We start from the raw sequence: 21,330 nt of genomic DNA on the forward strand, positions 1-21,330 counted from the left end.
CTAAGTGTACTCACTGTGTTTCTAAGTATTACATAACCTGTTTGTACAGTTTGTATTCCTCTCCTTGCAACCTTATTATTGAGGTCAATTAAGAATGCCCCTGAATACAGATTTAGCCTTTCAATTCACCACTTGGGGTTACCTTAAGGTTAGGGGTCTTTTATGCTAAAGCATATAGTTGCAATAGAAGCACACTACATTAATTGCTTTTATCAGTAACTTCTACCAGCTTTAAAAATGTGACCTCAGACCACTTTTTAAGACATAAGTGAGGAAAAAAACCCTCAAAATACCTTACTTCCATTTACATACACATAGTAGTAACTCTGAAAATAAAAAGGTAAGTGGAATGTGAACAAAAGTTTGTAATGAATTTCTCCCAACCTGAAAAGCTACTGCATGCTTTCACTTGATAATTTTTTTGGCTTTGAGTCTGAATAAAATTACACAGCCCAACAGATTACACTTCAGTGGTGTATCAAACAAATTATCTTACTCTTGCCAGGAGCTGAAATCTTGTAACTACGTAGACATCTGTTTACTTACTGTCAGGTCCTTACTGAGTATTACCTTCACCCTGTTTTAGCCCACCCCTAGTCTTGAAAAAGGATTTCCAAGTGTCAAGAGACTTGGCAATTTCACTTGTCTGTAATATACGCAGCATTCCTGAAATTCTTGGCACATTAGCCTTGAATAAATTCAAAGTAAAGTACTTCACTACCACTGGTTTTTTAACTGCTGATAGTTTCATTGTTGAAATGTCATTATTGTCCATCACAATAAAGATGTTTCAACAGTTACATCTTACAATAATGTAACTGAAATATTTTAAAAGTAAATGGGGTATTCTTCTTTCCCATTTAATGAGTTGCAGTAATCCTTCCATGAGACATAAACTTTTACTAGGGAACAGTTTTCCACCTTCTGCTGTACGTGGGCCATAACATGACTGTAGCTGCAGCTGACAATGCAGAGGAGTGGTGCCTTTGCCCTGTAGCAGACAGGTAACAAGGCATGTTGCCTGCCTCAGCTAAGACTTCCTATAGTAACTTGCTTCACAGCATATTCCAATTATAGAGCACAATCTCCTCGGACATGTCTCTTGGCTGTTTTTTACAAGCAATGGGAAACCAGCTCTTTTACTGCACAAAATGAGTAGGATTGTGTCTGGAAATATGAAACCTCAGTAGACAGGATAGAGGCACTTCTAAGAGCTTCCACATTAGTAATAGTCAGTGTTACTGGAGTAGTCAGCTGTGAAAACAATCACTGAGGGTAAAACAGAAACAGCAAAAGAGCTCTGTATGCCCTAAATGAAGGGAAGTGAAACCTCTATGGAAAATATGCCAGTAATGTTTTTAACTATTGCAAAGTAGTGCTGCTGAAGGAACAGAGTGGTAGGTGAGCATGGAATATGCGGGAGAAATGGAAGGTATCGAAAATCATAGAAGATGGAATACAGGTTTGACACAACAGTTGAGTGCTATGGTCAGAAAATTAATTCATTTCATTCATCCTTTCCCTGAAGGATAGATTAAACCAGATTTTCTTGAATGCTCTGAGAGTGTATGTTCACAACAGCTCAAACTGATCTCAGGTTGGAACTCCCATAGTCCCGCCATTGCCCCGCACTGCCTTCCTGCACCGTTTCTGGGAGTCCAGCAGTAATGCCTTTCTTGAGGTAGTCTTTCTTCGTAGCTGGATCAGTCTCCCTGAGCTGGGTTACCAAGAGATGGTGTCAGGGCCAGCACATGGGAAGCACAAAACTGAGCATTGGTGAAAGGAGAATCACAGAAGCTGGGGTCCATGTCAACTTAAACTGCTGTGGTGCTGCACCCCCCTCTCTGAATGTAGACTGTTAGTAAGGATGCTATTTAGGGATGGGATGAGAGGGTTAAATTTAATGGTGTTTTAAAAGTTGGTGAAATGTAATTTAAGACTGCCACAAACCTTAATTAGCATAACTGCACAGTGTCAAGACAGGGCTGAAGTAATTTGAAAATGTAGCTATGTTTCTTACATCTTAACATGCTCAGAATGATAAAATTAAATGAGCACTTGCTTCCTCTGTGAAAAATGTATCATTTTTCTTCTTTCAAATTTAGTGAATGGATTTTGTATATGTGTCTGTGTATGTGTATGTATACACACACATATAAACACATTCAAACTTTAGGTGGTATTACCATGGATTTTTCCTCTGGAGAATTGTATTCAGAGGTGAGGTTTACTTCATCAGCTATCCATTGAACAGCATGGATGGAAAGGATGTGGGGAGGAAATATGCAATGCAGGCTTTACCAATCACACATGCCATTTAAGATGCGTGAGAAGCTCCAGTATCATCCTTCCCCTGTCCTGACTGCAGTCATATAAGTACCCTGCAGAGACTGTAAAAGCACACTTGATGTTTTTGACATCAAGATGAAACATGACAAATAATGAGATGAAATAAAATGAAAGTCCATCTTACCAGAAAGTTTTTTTTTTTCTTCCAGAAAAGCTAATTTGTGCTTAGTGTATTGAGGACAGTTTGAATTATACCTAAAGTAAGCAAATAGTTGAGAAGCCTGTTTTGACAGAAGGATCACATATTAACCTTTTTTTCCCAAAACTGAAACTCTACAGAAAGCTTTGTCCATGCTAAAATACTACTGATGTTATGACTCAGAAAAATGTTTCTCTTACTATAATGTATAAATAAACGTCTCATGAGATTAACAAAAGTTGTAGTAGATTTCATTAGCATTACTCAATACTGACAGAATTTAAACAAATGCATCTTCAAAAGGATCTGGAAGCTCATTTCAGAGCAACAACTATTTCAAGTGCTGTTACAGTCTGAAAAGTGACTTGAACAGAATTCCAGATCTCCAATCTGTGAGACATGCAGTTATAGGTGTCTTTGTTATGTTTAAAATACATTTTACTACTTCTGGTAGTGCTGTAGCACAAGGGAGTAGTTGAGATGAAGTTGAATTTATTGTGATCATGAAGACTAAATTAAACTTGAAGTTAAGCTTGTATATAACCATGCTGTAGGTTAGGGCCTATCTGTTGAAGGCCATTAGACCAAATTCTCCCTTCTTCTCTTCTAATTGATCGATGGTACTATCTGGAATGTCACATATTTATTATCTTTTAATTTTTCCAAGCCTTCCAGAGGCCCTTAATTATTTTTCTGAAGTAGAAAGGCAACTAAAAGCAACCTTTTAGGTTGCCTTTAGATTCATACAGAAGCTAACTACGCTTTTTTTTACAGCTGACTATTAAAAAAACAATTAAACCCATTTATCAAATCACAAGTTTCCAGCCCTCAAGGCCTAGGGGAGCACAGAAAGTAGTGAGAGCTGCAGTACCGTTTTATGCTCCCCATACCTCTTCCACCATGTTGGCTGTGGCAGAATAACCACTCCTGATTTAGAGAAGTCTGTATTTACCGATTTGCTGGGTTATTCAAGACATGTATCAATTCCCATCTCAATTTCAGTGTTTTGTCAGTTTGAAGTAGTGGTTCTGAGATAATCTAGTGGCTCCCTGATGGTGATTGATAGCCACTCGTAGAAGGCAAGGTCGGACTTGGGCATCAACAGGAGGCAAATTAGAAGAGGTCTGTGGGGAAAAGGATGGGGAAGGGATGGGAGGTGTGGGGGGTGTGTGGTGCTGGGGTGACAGGATGACAGGAACTCTTCTTTTGTTGATGCAGAAGACTAAGATAGTGTTGTGAGGCATTTAAACCTGACAACACATCAAGAGAAGGAGAATCCCTGGGGCTGGGGGCTGCTTAAGCTGGCACTGAACATTCATGAAACTTTGCTCTCCTAAATACAAACCTAGTATCAGCAGGCTGACTTGCTTTTTTAGGAAGTTTTTTCAGGCCTGCCAACTAGAAGGAGAAAACTGGTGATCTAACAACCTCCAGTCTTTTCTCCTCAAATACCTATCACTACTGCATATCCTTTCAAGTACTATGTTTTAAAAAAGATATTCTAACTGTGAAGTTTAGAGACTGTTTGGCCTTTCATATTTGAATTTGTGTACCTTCTTCTAATTCATATATGTATTTTCACTGCAATTATTCTGTTGTGGCCAGACATGTTTGCTCATTGGATATTCAGAGGAGCATTTAACTGCAAGATTTTTTTACAAGATTAAAAAAGGTAAACCAAATATTATTCTAATTTGTGAGTACAGCTGGCTACGACTGGTTACTCTAAGCAAAGCCTTTTTTTTCATTTCAGACTTAATCTCCACAGTCATATTCTAATAATGTTTCTTTGGTTTGCCAAATAATGCCTTTGCCACACTCTTTAATGAGGCTTCCTGAAGATACTAATGCTGTCCTGATACTCTTGTGTATCAAGCTCACATTAAGGTCAGGATTTTTTAAGAAGCAATATTTAGCAGCAGATGGAGATAAAATACTTTGAGCATTGCTACTGTTTGTAGGTGTAGAGTATGGCAGAAGCAGTAATATGATTTTCAAGGATGGATACAGTGCTGGTATAATGCAGAACAGGCACTTCCCAGCTGCCTGGCGGCATGACAGCTGTGTATGATTGGCAGGTGTACACTAACATGGAAAAGATGAAGCTCCAGAGATGAAGATATTTTAGCTGTCACTATACAGTGGGGCTTGCTTCTGACTTTTTTTCTCCTCTTTTAAGACACATGAACACAGGATGTCTCTTAGCAGGCAGACTTCGTCACAGATATTTAGATCTTAATAGGTCTAGTTGCGAACAAGTTCAGTAGTGTTCCAGAACACCCAATTTTCTCCCCAAAACTTTTCACAAGTAAAGTAGTCCAAATATTCTGTGGATGTAAACAGTACTAGGGCCTACAGGCTTTGTGTTATTTTCTTCATGAAAATATGTACATAACTTTTTCATATTTAATAGTAACAACTGATATTGAAAGCAAGAGCTACCTGTTTTTAACAAAATAACTGTTTTGTGCATCAGTTTTGTGTTGAAATTGAGGCATCATAACTAGCATCAACACAGTTCTTTGCTTGCCTTACAAACAAGTTAACATAAGCAGTATCTTGGAGAAGAGTCATTGCTACAATGACAGTGCTACCTACTTGTAGTGGGATACTTCAAAGAGTAACCATGGAGATATTCAAGTAACAAGGCAACTATACAGGACAGGTCAGAAAATGTGCATTAAGTATTCTCAAACAATTAACCTGCTTGTTGTCATCTTATTTTCCTGAATGCAAATATCTACTTTAAAGCAGCACTGGTAACTCTTCTTTACGTCTCAAAACATATTGACAAATTTATATTATTTTAGCACTCAAGCAAATTTATCTTCAAGAGCTTCAAAAGAATCAAGTCTGCTCTTTAACTTCACCTTGTTTAGCAGAGGGATTCAAGACACATGCTATTATGGGTTGGGAGATTTAATTAAAATGCTTAAAATTTAGTTCTGTTAAATGCTTCTTATGAACTGACAGAGACTGACTTTGGTTTCTGCTGCTGCTTAAGAAAAGCAAAGCCAAGGTGATGTCAGTGTAATTGTATTTCTTGGACTGTGCTGTCATGCTCCTTTAGAGACAGGGTATGAAGCCTACAATTAGCATGTCTCCGTTTGATTTTGACCTTGGAAGTCAAAAGACATTTATTCTTACTCGTATCATACCTTAAATATAAAATTTATTATTTCAGTTTTGTTTTTACTAAGAAACTTCCTCAGTATCAGAGCTCAGCATTGGACCTGTAGTTTCAAACAATATTCCTTTGGTGTCTAGGTAAACATAATGGAATTGGTAAAGCATTTTTTCCCCCCCCAGTACTTAACTAGTGATATGAGCGGGTGGTTACACAATTGGCAACTAAAAAGGGGTTTCAAAACCAGTCACCTTAAGTGTTTGAGGCAGGGGTTTTTTGCTGACATTTGAGAATATATGTTGATGATGAAATAAGACGGACTACAAATTTAGGCTGGGTGTACTTTAAAAATAGCAGCTACTCCGTATATACGACACTCGTTTCACACAAGCACTGCTCCGCAGACAGCAGCACGGAGGGCTGCAGGGGACTCTGCAGCCAGCAGGTGCTCGGGGACTGTTCCTCCACGGCCGGTCCCGGGGGCCCGCCTTGGCTCCCAGTCCTGGCGCAGGGGCACGGACCGGGCTGGTCCGCTTGGCGTGACTCCTCACACCGCCTAACGGCTCCGTCTTCTTCACAGGAACGTCCTTCTGCCCGGGCGGGGAGGTGAGGAGACCTGGCCGTGGCAGTGGGCGCTGGAGGCACCTCCAGACCCCCCCGCGGTGACTGAGGCGTTTAAACGCGTTTCATGGCGGGGCTCCCGCAGCCACGGATGAAGGGCAGGGTACGGGGACATAAAAGGCGGCCTCCCACCCTCCGCTGTCAGCGGGAGCGAGGACTTCAGGCGCAGGCGCCCGCGCGTTGAACGCGTGATGGTGGCGGCGCTGGCGTTTTCCCTCGCTTTCTCCCTCCCTCCCATCCGCCCTTCCTTCCGCTGCCGTGCCCCGCCCCGTCCGCTGCCTCTCCCGCCGCCCGCGGAAGTGAGCGGAGCGGGATGCGGCCGTGCCGCCGCCGCTGCTGCCGCCGTCCCGAGCCACGGAGGTGAGCGGCGAGGCGGCAGGGACGAGGCGGCGGACACAGAGCTGCTGCTTGCGCCTCTCCCCCGTTCACCCCTCCACGAGCGCCCTGCTCCTGCGGCGGCCTGCGCCATAGGGTGAGCGGGCGGGGCTGGGGCGGCTGCTGAGGGAGCCGCGACGGGTGCTGTGGGGCGGGGGTCGCCGAGCTCCGGGGAGCCGCCGCTTTCCTCGCCGCTCCGCTTCCGCCTGGCGCTGAGGAGACGCGGCGCGGGCAGGGCGCCGGGGTAGGGGAGTTACTTGGGGTGAGGGTTTATTTTTAGGTGCGGGGCGTTCGTTGCGTGCGGAGCCCCTCCCCGGGCGGGACGAGGCTGTTGGAGGCGAGGGGGGAGGCGGTGGCACTGCTCTGTGTTGCTGTAGATGCTGGGCAACTAATCCTAATCCTCGGTGGCTGCTGACAGCTCTGCGGGCTCCATGTACGCGTGTGGCTGCTCTGTGCTGCCGTGAGCGGAAAGGCGGTGGAGACCTATAGGGTTCGGCTGTTGTGGGGCTTTTATTTTTAGGTTTTTTTTTTGTTTGTTTTTTTCTTTCTTTTAGCGCAGATGTTTCTCTTGCAGATGTTGCTGCAGGTGGGGGCAAAGGGAGCAGTGTGATTGCCTGGGATCTTGGGGCATCTCTCTCCTCACCTTTCAGCTCCCACTCCAGTGCTGCTGTTGCTAAAGACTTTTGTAACTATCGACTCAAGTACGATTTCGATGGAAAATGAAGGTAAAGGTCTCATCAGAGTCACTGACTTCATTGGAGCTAAGAGGATTTTTGCATGCAATTTGGTGACAACTCCTACTGGTGCGTGTGTATGTTTTACTGTTCCAGGGTTTTGCAGGGTTGCTCTCGTGTGTTAATCTCGTGGTAGGAATTTTGATCTGCACTTTGTAGTTTAAGAACTGTAGGACCATTGCTTTTCTTCATTTGTGCTGCTGCTTGTCGAGATAATAATCATGTTTTATTCTGTCTTGGCAGATATTCAAAACATCTATTGTGTGTTCTAGTGCTCTGTGTTTGGAATAGAAAGATTTTATTTAGACAGGGGCTTCTGAGTGTTAGTTGCTTGGTATTTGCTTAGATTATATTATTTTATTGAATTTTATCTTTCAGGGTGAAATTGAGGAGTGTTAGTTGCATTCTTTATTGAAATATCTTTGTGCTTATTTTGTGTTCTTAAAAATTACTTCCCACTCTTGGACACTTTAATTAAAAAATGGCACTGAAGTTTTGAGATCTACTGCTTGAAAAATCTGGTATGAAGTTGTAAACTCTATGTACTGAAAGAAATCGCTCTACTATGCTTTCTCCTTCCTGTCTAGTTTGGAAATTACTTAATCCGGGGAGTTATTTAACTTTTTCCATGTTGGCCTTCAGTTTATACTCTGGGAACTTTGAAAGCCCCTTTGCATTGGTGATAGTGACTGTGAGCTTAATTCTTCCCCCCCCCTCTTCTGTTTGACTCTTGATGTTGAAAGTCTCTGATATGTATTATTTGTTAATACATATAATAGTTAATACAGATAATACATATAAGAAAAAAACCTGTTGATTCTCCCCACTCCCTTTATGTCATCAGTATTCTTTGAAGATATTGAATGGGTTTTTCTAGGTGGCAACTGGATTTCCTTTGCTATAGGTTGTTCTGTGAAACATAGAAGCTCTTTTTCCTCCTACCCCATTCTGGAGAGAGTTGCTTTTTTAATAGTTTGACTTGAATGAAAAACTGGATTGAGTGTGCCTGGTAGACTAACTAAAGTATTTTCTTTGGTGGGATATTGTTCCATTTTGAAATACGGTTGTCTTCCATGACTGGAAGTAGTTGTGAAGTCCAGCCTATGTTGAAAACTATGTAGGATATCATAATCTGGCATATCAGAACTCTTTTTCTTAATGTTAAAATAATGTTAGAACTTTCTTAATTCTATTGATCATGTCTTCTGACTGAATATTTATGATAAAGAACATGAAACTACTTGGGTAGAAGGAAGTTTGGAGTGTGAGGGAGCCTCTCTAGAAGATTGATCTTTGTTTTGAGAGGTTAGATAGCTGATAGAAGTAGTTTTAGTGCCTTTGCATTTCAGTCACTGTATTGCAAGTGAAAGGTTTTTGAATGGGCAGCATTGGGGGTGAGGGAAGGGAAGTGGGATTAACACCATTGAATAGAGTCATAGAATGTGTTTGTGTTGGAAAAGACCTCAAGATCATCCAGTTCCAACCCCCTGCCATGGGCAGGGACACCTCACGCTAGACCATGTTGCTCGAGGCTCTTTCCAGCCTGTCCTGGAACACTGAATAGAAATACACTGGGGGGGAAGTAGCTGTCTGACACGTGTGCTAAAACCAAAATGGCAGGAAGGCTTTTAATGCCTTTTAGTTCTATTACCAAATAAATAGTATATCGTAGATGTAGTTTATACATGCATGATAGTATGACCCCTTCTAATTTTTCTGAATGCTGGTAGCACAAAAATGGCATTTCTTCAATTTCTTACAGAATAAATAAATCATGTTTAAAATTAGTAATATTTGTATGATGGAAGTAACAAAAAGTACTTCTTAAAAGATGGTCAGATGCATATTTCAAAAGTAGAATTAAATTCTGTGGTTTATTGGGGCTTTCAAAACTGAGTAGGCTCCTGGGGGTAGGAGAAAAGTTAAACTTCAGTATCATTTAAAAGACTGAGTTAGTTCTCTTACTATTTGAATTACTTCTCCACTCTTTCCACTCCCTCACCCCCTTATCTCATAATTCAGTCTCCAAACAGGCACGTATATTTACAACTGTCTGTTTGTTTTGGTGTTCTTGGTATTTCTGAGCTCTTCGGGTTTGTTTTTTTTTTTTAGCTGTTTGACATTTGGAGACAGCTAGACACTAGCAGCATTCATATTAGAACTTTTCATCACTCTTGAGAGGATGAATGTGTTTTCTCCAAGAGACAGGTGAAGAATCTTTGTAATCTTGTAGAACACAGATTGCAGTTAGAATATCTTTAAACTTTTTTGCTTTGTTTTGCAAGTTTGTATTTGAAAAATCTCTTTAGTTTGGATATTGAGCAAGAGATGGCAGTTGTTTTCTTGGGCCCCCCTCCCCCCCCCCATTTGGATGAATATTCAAGATTGGGAAGTGATAAGATGGTTTGGAAAACTGAAGTTTCACTGTGTTGATTCAGTATTCATAAGGAATATTGTATGTTTACTCTAAGCTAATTAATAGTTTGTCCCAAGACTTTTTGGTTCCTGTCTCTTGTGTTGAGATGATTAAACTTCCATAAAAAAAATCATGTATGTTATGGTAATGGGGAAGAGAGAATTTCCCATCATAGGAAGACTTCTGCTTAACTCAGTAAAACTATGACTTAGAGGAACAATGTTTGTATTTCTGTTTGGAAAGATAGAATTTTGTGCCTTCTTTCCACAAGCGGAGCTTGTTCTTAATCTGTAGGCAGTTAAGAGAACTTGTATAGACAAAACATAATAGTGCAAACTAGACTTTGTAATTTTTGGACCTCTCCATTGATGCCTTTAGGCCATTTTAAGTAGTCTTCTGTAATTGTAGTCTGAGGTTTTTTTTCTTTCTTTTTCAGGTAATCGTTTAGATCATGACAGGCTCTTTGTTCTATTGAGGATTGTCTTGTAGAAGACTGCCTTTAGGTTACATCAACTTTGAGCTTCTCTGCTCTGAGGTCAGACTGATTACAAACACAACTTGTTAAATAGGAGTACTATTTTGTTACCAAGGTCTTCTGTAGCATTTGTTTTCAGATCATTAAGTGTTTAATGGAAGAGGTCAGAGTAACATTTTCCCCACCCATAAACCAAAAAGATTTTTCAAATATCATGTAGAAGGTTGATACAGAAACTCAGACCAGACTTACTGCAAGTAATAAAAACATGATGTGGTGATTCTGAAACCCTCCTTAACCTTCATTGTTTTGAGTCCTAGTTAATTTCAGCTAATCTTCAAAGACAACTTCAGCCTATAGTCTGTCAGTAGTAATTTCAAGATAAATTTGATAACTGGGTGAGTAGTGAGATATAAGTCAAGATTTTCTTTTTTCTTTGAAAAAGAGGCTTTAGTACTTCATGTAATCCTGAGATGACAGATGTGTCATTTCTGTTTGTCATGTGCTTGAAAAGCAGTTGAGTTTTCCTAATGAATTTCACGGGTGTTTTTCTTAAATGGTGAAAATGGGCTTAGTTGCTAGATTTAACGGATTGAAGACCAGTGAATAGATTTTCTTGTCTGGGGGCAGTGAGTTAGCACCCTGGACTGGCTCATCATGGATTAGGCAGCTGTAAATACTGACAAAGGGGTGAGCGTGGGTACATGCAGCAGACAGCAGAGGGGGAAGGGATGCCTGCGGCAGCAGTGACTTGAAAACAATTTAAAGTGTTCCAGAATGGCATCACCAATTGTTCATGAAAGTCATATCCAAAATAATCAGAAGGAAATGTGTGATGGAAAAAAGTTAGAAAATCCGAAATGGACTTTGGTGTTATCACAGCAGTTTATGTTCTTTTTACATGTAGACGATTTCCTAATAATCTAGCAGGTGAAACACGAATTTTGATATTCCTTGATTACTGTTTCTTACCTATCTGCAGCTTGCAGAAAATTAATTAGAACCCAATACTTTACACTTATGTTGGCAAAAAAGTCACATCTGCATCTCTTCTGTTTAACTTGGAGGATAAGGGGACAAATTTTTCTTCCTTTTTTTTTTTTTTTTTTTTGATGGAGGGTCTTCAGTAAAGACCAGCTCTAGTAGATACCTTCCTGTCTTTTAGCAGTGCTTTGATAACTTAAATAACCGCTAAGTTAACATAGCACTTGTCTTGCATTAGAAACATAGATTTCCTTTTTAATCGCTCAGTGTCATCTTTTAATCTCTTTGCCTGGTTGATGGATCATTAGATGATTCGAGTCTTTTCTTTTCCTCCTTTTTTCCCCATGCAGATAAATTGGAAATGTTAATCTGTAATAATCTACAAGTGATTTAACATGGAGTCTGCTTGAGGTCAGACGTTGCAGAATGTACGTTTAGTTATTTTGCTGCCTTTGTTTACATGAAGAGTCTAGGGCATGATGTCGTTTTAATGACTCAGGAAAAGAAGTGGTGTTAGGAAAATGCAGGTAGTTCTCAGGGAAGCTAATTTAATAGAAGAGAAATATTTTTGCTTGCTTTTTTGGTGGACAGTGGCAAGTATGTGGTGATCTTGGGATGCTCTTCTGTAGGACTGAATGAAATGCTCTTGTTACTGCTGAAAGAAGATCTCCTACTCTTAGCCGTGTTCCTGTTGTCTTGGCTGTCAGGCAAGTTAGCCCAGCCTCCCTTGCCCCCTGTTGGACAGCTTTCTGTTGAATTAGGAAGTTGAATGGGCTCATGAAGCACCCAGTTGATGTTGAAAACAATGAAGGACGAAGGAGTGAGATCTCCTTTTAGCATAAGCAGACCATTAACTTGACTCAGTTCTTTATGTAATCATAGCTTCAGTTCAATATAAATTCACCCATATACTACCACAGTGGAATTTTGCAAGAGTAAAATAAGTTAATAAGTAGATTTTGGTTGAGTCCCGCTTTTGAGTTGGTGAAGGAGTTCAGGTGATACGTAATTGACAAGTGATAAAATTGGTAATTTCAATGTGGTTTATAGAAGCTAGAAGTAATATAAAGATACAGTGCAGAGCAGAGAAAGAAAACAAAATACAATAAGGTATAAATTTGGGACAGGCATCTGTTTCTAGCTATTTGTTTTGTAAACATTTTACTCTAGACAATTCGAAGGGATAAAATGGATAGTGGTTTAGCAGATGCAGTCTACAGAATTGCTTACAAATGCTTTTAAAATATTTTGAAGTCAAAATTTTTGCAGCGCTTTTTTCTGCATACATAATTCACAAAAAAAACCTTGGTCAATACAATCTTGCTGCTTTCTTGGTAGTAATGATAAGAAAGCTTACTACCATAAGTAGAGTAATTATGCAGTGAGTTATGTTTGCATTTAAATTGGCGCTGACACTAGCTTGGGCCTGAGAACTGTTGTAAACTAAGTTTGAGATTTTTTTTTTTTTATTATTGGAAATTTATTTTGTCACATTATAAAATAACTGCTTAGCTGTCAAGGATATAATCAATTATTGGGTCTTGGAGCTTCATTCATTATTTTAAACAAATATTAGTATGTTTTGTTAATAAAATTATACGACAACTAAGTCTACACGTTACAGATACATTAGTAGTATATTGGAGGGTACTAAAATTCTTTATTAGCGTTTGCTGTTGAAGTGCCATCCTTAATTTTGAGAAGCTCAGCACTTCAAAGTATTATGGGATAGAGACAGACTACTGGAGAGGAGCCACATGATCTTATTTCTAAGCTTAAATGTTCTCTTCTAGAAAGCTAGCAACGCTCCAGCAAGATAAATGACTGATACTTAGAAGCAAAGTTCTTTTGGCCTTCAACTTCTTAAAGGCTTCATGTGAATCAGGATTTAAGCAGAGCTGTATGCTATTTGGAGTCAAGTGAGATACGGTCATCAGTGCTCTCTTCCATGGGTGGTGAGCTTCTCAAGTGGCTCAGTGCTATTATACGTAAACTTTGCTTTCATCAGGGCACTAGCATTGATTTGATCATTTTAGTCTGTGCTTAGGATTCTGTTTATTTTGTTGTTCTGATGAATAGGTAATGGCAAATGTAAGAAATGTTCAAGCAGGCTTTTCCAGTGTTCAAGGAGATTTTTTGAACAGGAAGAATCAAAGCTGAATGTTTTGGCCAACCAAATACAGATTGGTCTGATGTGTTTTATAATGCATTCTTGGTAACTCTGATGCAACCGCAAGGCTTTTGGCAACCAGGCTTTAGATCATCATAGTACATTTTCCAAAGTATACAGAAATGCTCTAAATGGTAAATCTTTTGTAGTGATTGAATGCAAAGTTTGAATGTTTGGCATTCTTAAGTTTTAACTGTATACTACATAAATGAGCTAAAGGAACATAAAGTGGTATTGGGTTCTTATGATCTAGGTTACTGCAGTCAGGTTAAAGTATCATTGTTTATGTGATATTTTTTCTAGCTAGAGAGCAGGCAGTTGTCGTTCACATGGATTGCAAGATAACCATATGGTATATGCAACAGTTACAGAAAATTGCCCAACTTTACTGTTGTGCTGGTAGCCTCAGCTGAACTGTATGTTCTGTTTTCCTTTCTACTTCTTTTTAAAGACGACATGGTGAAACATCTGAAAGTTAGCTGTATTTGAGATTGTGGAATGTGTTTCTCAGATAAGTGTTTTTTAGAAGTATTTTAGTACTTAGAAGTAGTTCTCGAGGTTTATAGACTGCTGTGGAGTTAATAAGCTGGATGTTAAATGGGGCATCTTAGTCTTTATTATGCTACCTGAAGTAGGTGGGGTTGGGGTAAGGTCTCTTTCTTGAATATTTTACAACTTTTAAGATTGGGCAAACTTTGAGATTTAAGATGGTCATTGCCAGTGTTCACATTTCAGTTTCTTAGTTGGTCAGAAATGCAGAGGTTTTGTATACCAAGGAGTACACCTCTGCCCAATGGCTGATTGTTGGCCATAGTGAAAGTCCTAAGCACTGCTGAAATTGTACCGGAATACAAGGCAGATTTTTTTCAGACTTATGGGGCAGCTTATCAGGTTGTTCTCATAAGTTGAGTATTTGTATTTCTTTAGTTAATGTGTTGTGTCTGTGCCAGGTTGAATATCACCTTTTTCTGTAAAGTCTTACAAAATAACACACAATAGCAAAGGGCTGAAATTACGTGACCTCCCAGAATAGAAATTACTCTGCAAGTAGAACTCATTAATGCAAATTAGTGTTTCTACTTCCTTCTGGCTTTTTTTAGAGACAGAACTTTTCTGTGTGCACTTCCTTTGATGTGGGGGACTCCTGATAAAACTTTAAAAATACTGTTGGATAGGAATAAATTTCTTTGAATAGTAGAATACAGGGGCTGCTGCAGCTGTTTCCCCAGAAGTGAAAAGTCATCACGCTTTTCCAAAGGAGTCCGTTCAAATGAAGATAGTAGACAGTAACTTCAAAGCCTTCAGAAAGTATTTCTTATCCTGAACAAACAGTGCCTGGTGGAAAACAAGTGCCTCATTAGTCTGCAGACTTCAACCTTTTGGGGGTGGAAAGGGGCAGCTCTTTGCAGTTGCAAGTAAAAAATTCTTTTTCAAAATGGTCATGGGTGTGTTGAATGAGTGTTTGGCACTTGCTGCTCTAAGAAAGCAGCATTATTTCCCATAAGGGTATTTTTCAGAGTATAATGCTGTCTGACCCGGTTCTTTTAGATAATCCACATTGGAGGGTGTAATGTTTTAGTATTAAATGTGTGTATCTGAAGGACACCCTCCAGTCCGCATTGTGCTGAGGTGAAGTTAGGCTCTTTGCAACAGCTCTGGTTAGTCACACCTTACATCATGTTCTGAGCTTCATGCGCGCATCACCCTTGCCCATCTCTTCTGAGCCTTCTGGTATAGGGGTTTATTGGTCAGTCACAGTATTTGAGTATTTTTCATGTCTAAATTTATAGGAGTTTGAGGCTCATTAGAGAACTCGCTAGTTGAGAATACAGGAAGGAATTGGTCTTCGTGATTTAATCATATGAGGTACACACAATTCTATCAGTGCAGTCTGTATAGATGAAGCCTTCCTGTATATAACTTGCAATTTTATGCACATCATTAAAGTATAGATAAGTTTGTTCATAAACTAAGAATAAGATGTTAAAAAATTGAGTTTACTTAATGAAGGTAAGTTTCTAGCTTGGTTACATTTATAGTTTGTAAACTCAATTACATTGATTTTTATTTATTTTATTAAATCTGTATCCACCACATTCAGCTATTCCCACCTGCTTCTTTAGTTAACATAACTGATGAATTTCTCTGGAGATTTAATTCGTGTTAAAATCTGGTGAAATTTCACAGAGGAAGCTGCATGATAGTCACAACCATGTTGGGTGTTGCTGGTTCTAGAATGGTCTGAGGACTCCTTGTGTGCTCTTCTCTGCCTCCACTTCTGGAATCCTGATGTGCATCTGCGGTTTGCTCCTGAATGTGAAGTTGGTCTAGGATTTACTGTGGCTGTTGAGCATGCTCAACACTTTTTTCTTTGGCTTGGCTTTTTGCTGTGTCTTGTCATCACTTGGTCATTGTTCTGTGGCTGGGACAAGGGTCTAGGAACACCTTGACTTCTAGACAAATGGGGGAGGCAAAGACGGCAGAAACAGCTAATGAAATAGATGTTTTTAAGGACATTGTTAGAAAGTGACTGTGGAATCACAAGCATGATGCTGAGCAATGACCTATTTAAATGGAGGATTTGAAGATGGACAATAAGATGGTTAAATATCTGGATCTCCAAAACCTCTAGCCACAATGTCCTAATGAGTAGGGGAAGACTTTGCACTGATGCTTCATATCAGAAAAGAGGATTACTTTAATTTTGGGTAGAGTCTTTTTCTTAAAGATACCTTTCACAGCCAAGAGTCTTTGCCTATCAGGAACTGTTTCCAAAGTCTGTGTGCACACGCGCAGAGACTCAGACCTCTGTGCATTGATGTCTAGTTGATCTCTAGCCCTGTGTCTTTCCAGGATGCCAGACAGTGTACAAAAGGTAAACTTGGTATTTTATGTTACTGTGTGCACAAATGTCTACAGTAGTTGATCTGTCTGTCGTTACTCATCCACACCTGCCATCTTGGCTCTGTATTGTACAGAACTAGAGAAGAACATGCTTAGTAGGATCTGAGCTTTCTAAACCTGTCTCTATACATTACATATGGTTTGATCATGCAGAACATCTCAGGAAATGGGAAGCTTGTAAGTTTCAATCTGTTTTGTATTCAGTGAAACACCTTTTTATTCTGTTGTTGAACAGGATTTTTTTTTTTTTTTTTTTTTTTACAGTGTGGGGATGGTAGACAGAAAATGAAAGCTAATTCTTATGGTGGGTGAGGAAGTGCTGATTCTTTTGGGATCCCAATAAGAAAGGCACAAGCACTTGTAAGGCTGATCACTATTAATAACTCAGAAAAGGTGATAGCAAGGTATAAAATCTTATGTACTTTCTGATGCTGGGAACCCATAGATGATATGGCTTTGGATGGATCTCTGGTCAGGGCATGGCTCACTGCAGATCTTGTCTTCTCTGAGTTCACTACTTCTTATGGGGTTTGCTCACAGTACAGTTTCATCCATCACTGATAGCAGCCGGGTCTGGAATGTTGTCCCTTGGACAACAGTTCTAATATTCTATCTCATTAATAAAGCTGCAGTTCCTGAGCAGGTACATGTAATATTTCCAAGTGGAAAAGACAATGTACTATACATATACTTAAAAATGCACATTTATTGATTATGCATTAATTATGTGTACATTCATTAATTTTAGTATTGATTAGACACAGCATGATTCAGTAGTAATTGCATGGTATCCATGACACAGAGGCATACACCTGGATATGAGTCACTAGTTGCTCGTACAGTAATATTCTTACAGGTTGATAACTACAAACAAGTTGAAAGGTATTTTGTAGTACTTGAGTTGGCTGGAAAGGGGTTCACTATAAGGGGAGTAATGGGGTAGGTTCAGGCTGACTCGATCAGTCGTTCAGGTGGATGGGAAGATTCAGAAGACAGGGATAGGTATGGCTAAGAGGCAGATATTGGAAAACAGGCTGAGTCAGTGCTTCCAGTCATCTGTTTACATATCCCACTTGTGCCACAGTGTTTCCTGTGAACTGGCTCTACTAACCTGCAGTTCTGGTAAGGTAAACAATTCTTTCTGATAGCCGAGTGCTTAAACTCAGGTGTGTTCCTGTCTCAGGTTTCTGAAAGAACTTCTCAAAGAATCAGCATTTCTTAGTACCTCAACTTTAATTTCATTGTTTTGTAAACCTTTTTTTTTGTATTTTGCACTTGTGGATCAGTTGAGTGAACTGCATGTAATGTCTGCAGGACTTAGTATTAGCTAATTAGCCAAAGTGGTTTTGGTCACAAGTTTTGTCTGAAAATAGGTTTTACTATGAGGGTGTTCAAAGTTTTTAGACTGTAGGTCCTGCCATTTGCGTTCTCTGAGCAAGTAGAGCTAAAATGTCCCCTTCAAAATAAGTGTGAAAGTATTACAATATTAGTGAGACCTGCTGGTTGATAATGGACTCTTCTGGTAAGCTGAGAAACCAGATGGTAGAGGTAAGTTGCTGATACTTAGTATTGATAATGATAGAAAGAGGATAAGCAAATTGTTGTAGTGTACAAGGAAGAGGCAGCAGTACACATTGCTGTTAAGTAGTTAACTGGATTCTTCTTTAGGGAAAACAGAAGGGAACTCTGAATAGTGTAAGCGTTCCAGACAAATTTGTATTAATTTTGATAAACGTACTTTAGTCACAGTTTCATAGTCGTATGATAGATGCGTATTTCTTGGCCTAGAAAGGGTGGTGTGTACGTTGGAAGTGGTCTGAGAAAAGGGCTTCCTGAGGCAGCTGTTTATTTTTGTTAGTTAGCATCCTGCTGCTTTGTTCCTTGGTAGGATTAGCTTCAAGTGAGGAATGGGAAGCCATAGTCACAGCTTCAGAAGCTTCAGTGGTGATGCTTGTCTGCCTATCTGATATAGCAGCATAGGCCAGTATCATTTCTTAGCCCAATTATCCATATAAAAACTTGGCCTGCAACAAAGTACTGAAGTGTTTTAAGGTATCAGCTGATAGATGCTTGTAAATTAATTGCAGCATAGGGCGGGAAGACATCTAAGACATCTTACTATATATGTGGGTTGACTCGTTTAATATAGAACACTGGTTTTGGGAATAGCATTTTTGGATACACAAAAAGATGTTGCAGAAGCCCAGATCTCCAGTATGCAGATCTGTGCAGCAGTCCAAAGGACTGTAGAGCACTTGCTGACAGTATTGGAGAAGTACTCTTTCTCTTGCTTTGTGGAAATAATGCGTAGTAAAGGCAAAATTATTTGCTTGAATATAGTTATTGTGTTCCAGCATGTAGCAAGCACTTTTTTTTTTTCCCCCCCCCCCCTCCTAAATTGCTTGGTGTAACCCACTAATATTTTGGAAGGTAGTGATGAAGAGAAAAATGATCAGTATCTCATTGGCTAAGCAATTAAATTTAACTGATGGCAAAGTGTTAGATATTTGCTAACTACAAGTGTAGTGTAAAGCTGCACAGATTGTAGAGGTTTTTGAGAAGTAAGATTAGGATCCATCCAGAATTGTCTTACAGTGTATAATTTCACTCTAGAGAAAGGAGCTGCCTATGAAAAGATCTTCTGAGCTTTTACCTTTTCTAATCCTGTACCACATTTTTTCTGCAGGTTATTTTTTTTTTTTTAATCGCATAGAGTACACAGTGTTCTTCATAAAAGTGGGAGGTGACGTGAATGAAACATTAAAAATCAATGGATTTTTGAGTCCTGTCACAAAAAGATTGTCAAAATCAGCTTTGTAGCACAGTTCTTCTGTGCTAATGAAGATTTACTTGGAAAAGCCTGATCTCTGAGAGTACTTTTGACATTTCTGTTTAAGGATATTTAACTTATTAAAATGTCCTTAAAAAGCTTGTTATTAGACTTTCTGAAGTCCCAATTGATAATACTAGAGAGATGATCAGTTGGATACCTTTTTCGAATTGTTATTTGTGTTTAGCAGCCATGTCAGTCGGTGTAGGAAAAAAGGTTTTTCTCAGCACTAAAATTTAATGGCTGTCAGTTCAGTTCTGCATACTCTTACTGGGATGGCTTGCTCAGCATGTTTCTTGAGAATGTGGAGTCATCTTGGTCAAAGTCATATGTTTCTGGGTTTGTTTTGAAACAGCACTTAGGCTTAATGGGTTTTAGCCCTGAACTGGTGTTTGGTAGCTAATACCATGAATGTGGTATCTATTTGCAATTGAAATTAAAAGCTAGTACTTAGAATGGGAAATGTTAAAGAAAAGAATGTAGTAATTCTGTAGGGTGTTTCATCAAAGCAGGGAGATTCTGGGTGAATGTTTGGTTTAGAAAAGTGTGGTCTGAGAAAACTGGAACAGGAGGTTAACATAAAAAAAAAAGTGTAACCATTTGAAGTGTGAAAAGTCATAATCTCTAATGGCAGTTTCCTGAGAATTGATTTGATTTAATATAGATTTGTATGTGTAGGCTTACCAGCAGCTGTCACTAGATATGTTCTTAATTGCAGTAGGTGAATTTGAATGAAACTGTTTCTTCCTAGGGACTGAATCTTGTGAGCAGTAAGTGCTTCATGGATGCTAGTAGAAGTGGTGGTACACTTAACCAAAGGCTGTCTGTCTGCATGACATGATTTTGGTTTTCTTCTGATGGTGAAATTAATAGTTCTTTTAAATATACATAAATATATATACATAAATACATATGCAAAAATTTCAATATACATAAAATGTTGAGAGAGAATCTGTTATTTGTAGAACCATGTCTGAAATATTTTTTGACTCAATTTCTTGTATAATTTGAAACATGGGAAAGCATTTGGAAATGATAACTTGCTAGATAATTTTTGTATATGTATATATTTATAATGTATAATAATGTGTATTCACCATCCTTTTTAAAGAAGAATTACATCAGTGTATATACTTATGGTTTCAATAAATACCTAACCCGTGCTGGAGTGTACTTAAGTCACATATTTTGTAGTACTTTAAAAATTTGGCCACAGACTTTCCAATTCTTGTCATTGCATAAATGCATCATTGAAAGGATGGTAAAGAACAAAACAAAGCTCTTCCACTGTAATGAAATCTGGGAAGTGGAGTGGAGGCGTGGCAGAGCATAGCTGAGCTCCCATGCTTGGCCCCTGATGAGCTGCACTCCAGCAGCCCAGCTGCTTCGTCCTGGTGGTTTCAGGCCACAGGAAGCTGAGTGGGGCAGTTAAAGGTGCAGTTCTTTTGTCTGCCATAATCCCCCAGTTCAAGAGCTCAAACGCACACCTCATATCGCCCTGCCTCTCGTCTTGGTCTCTAGACGTGCTTTCTTAGAGCTACAGTGAAGCAGCAAGTCTTGTTGGTTTTACTGTTTCAGTAGGAGCTACATGGCAAGTGTAGAGTTCCCAAGGCTTTCTCTTGAAAGCAAAAGCATGTGAGTTCCAGCCATAGCATATTCACCTTTTGTTCATCATTTCCTTGGGCCCCTGGATGAAGCCTTTGTGGAATCTATTTAGGTAAGCAGGTAGAAAAACAAATACTGAGTTGAATTAATATCAGCTATTCTATTTGAGTACATGGCAAGCAGCATGTGGTATAGAAAATGAAGATTGTCATACCCTTTTTAGGGCATAAAAATGCTGGAATATTTTAATGTATCATCATCTTGAAGTACTTTATATTTTAAGTCTCAGCATCCACAGAGGAGTTTTATACAGGGCAATAATTATTTTTTAAAGCATAAAACTACCTATTCAAATTCTGTGCAAGTATAATGGAAAAACCATTTCTGTGGACTGTGTGTTTGCATGTTATGTGTCTTCCAGTTAATGGAGAAGGTGGATATGTATATTGCATGCTGGGGGAAGAAAGTATCAATTCAGCTTATTAAATAACCAGGAATTTGGAAACTCTGACACTTCATTAACTATCAGAGCAGTGCTGAACTGTGTCATCAGTGTTGCTATTGTGCTGTTCTGCAGTTCAGAAGACTTGTAACTTCCTAA

The 21,330-nt window shown here is 39.2% G+C and overlaps 1 protein-coding gene across 5 annotated transcripts in view; it reads left to right on the forward strand.

Annotated features, from left to right (window-relative positions):
• Window positions 1–6,487: 6,487 nt before the first annotated feature.
• The window catches only part of ATP2C1 (ATPase secretory pathway Ca2+ transporting 1), a 50,298-nt gene continuing 35,455 nt past the window's right edge, over window positions 6,488–21,330 (forward strand). The window contains exons 1-2 of one of the 5 annotated variants that reach the window (XM_030510247.2): window positions 6,488–6,708; window positions 7,186–7,336. In XM_030510247.2, the coding sequence (XP_030366107.1) occupies window positions 7,331–7,336 (6 nt within the window). In that variant the 5' untranslated portion in view covers window positions 6,488–6,708; window positions 7,186–7,330. Of the gene's footprint in view, window positions 6,709–7,165; window positions 7,415–21,330 lie in introns of those variants that run through there. The other 4 variants (XM_030510283.1, XM_030510275.1, XM_030510266.1 and 1 more) reach the window with 4 other exon arrangements.

This window comes from Strigops habroptila, chromosome 1, assembly GCF_004027225.2.
Source record: "Strigops habroptila isolate Jane chromosome 1, bStrHab1.2.pri, whole genome shotgun sequence".
NCBI lineage: Eukaryota > Metazoa > Chordata > Aves > Psittaciformes > Psittacidae > Strigops > Strigops habroptila.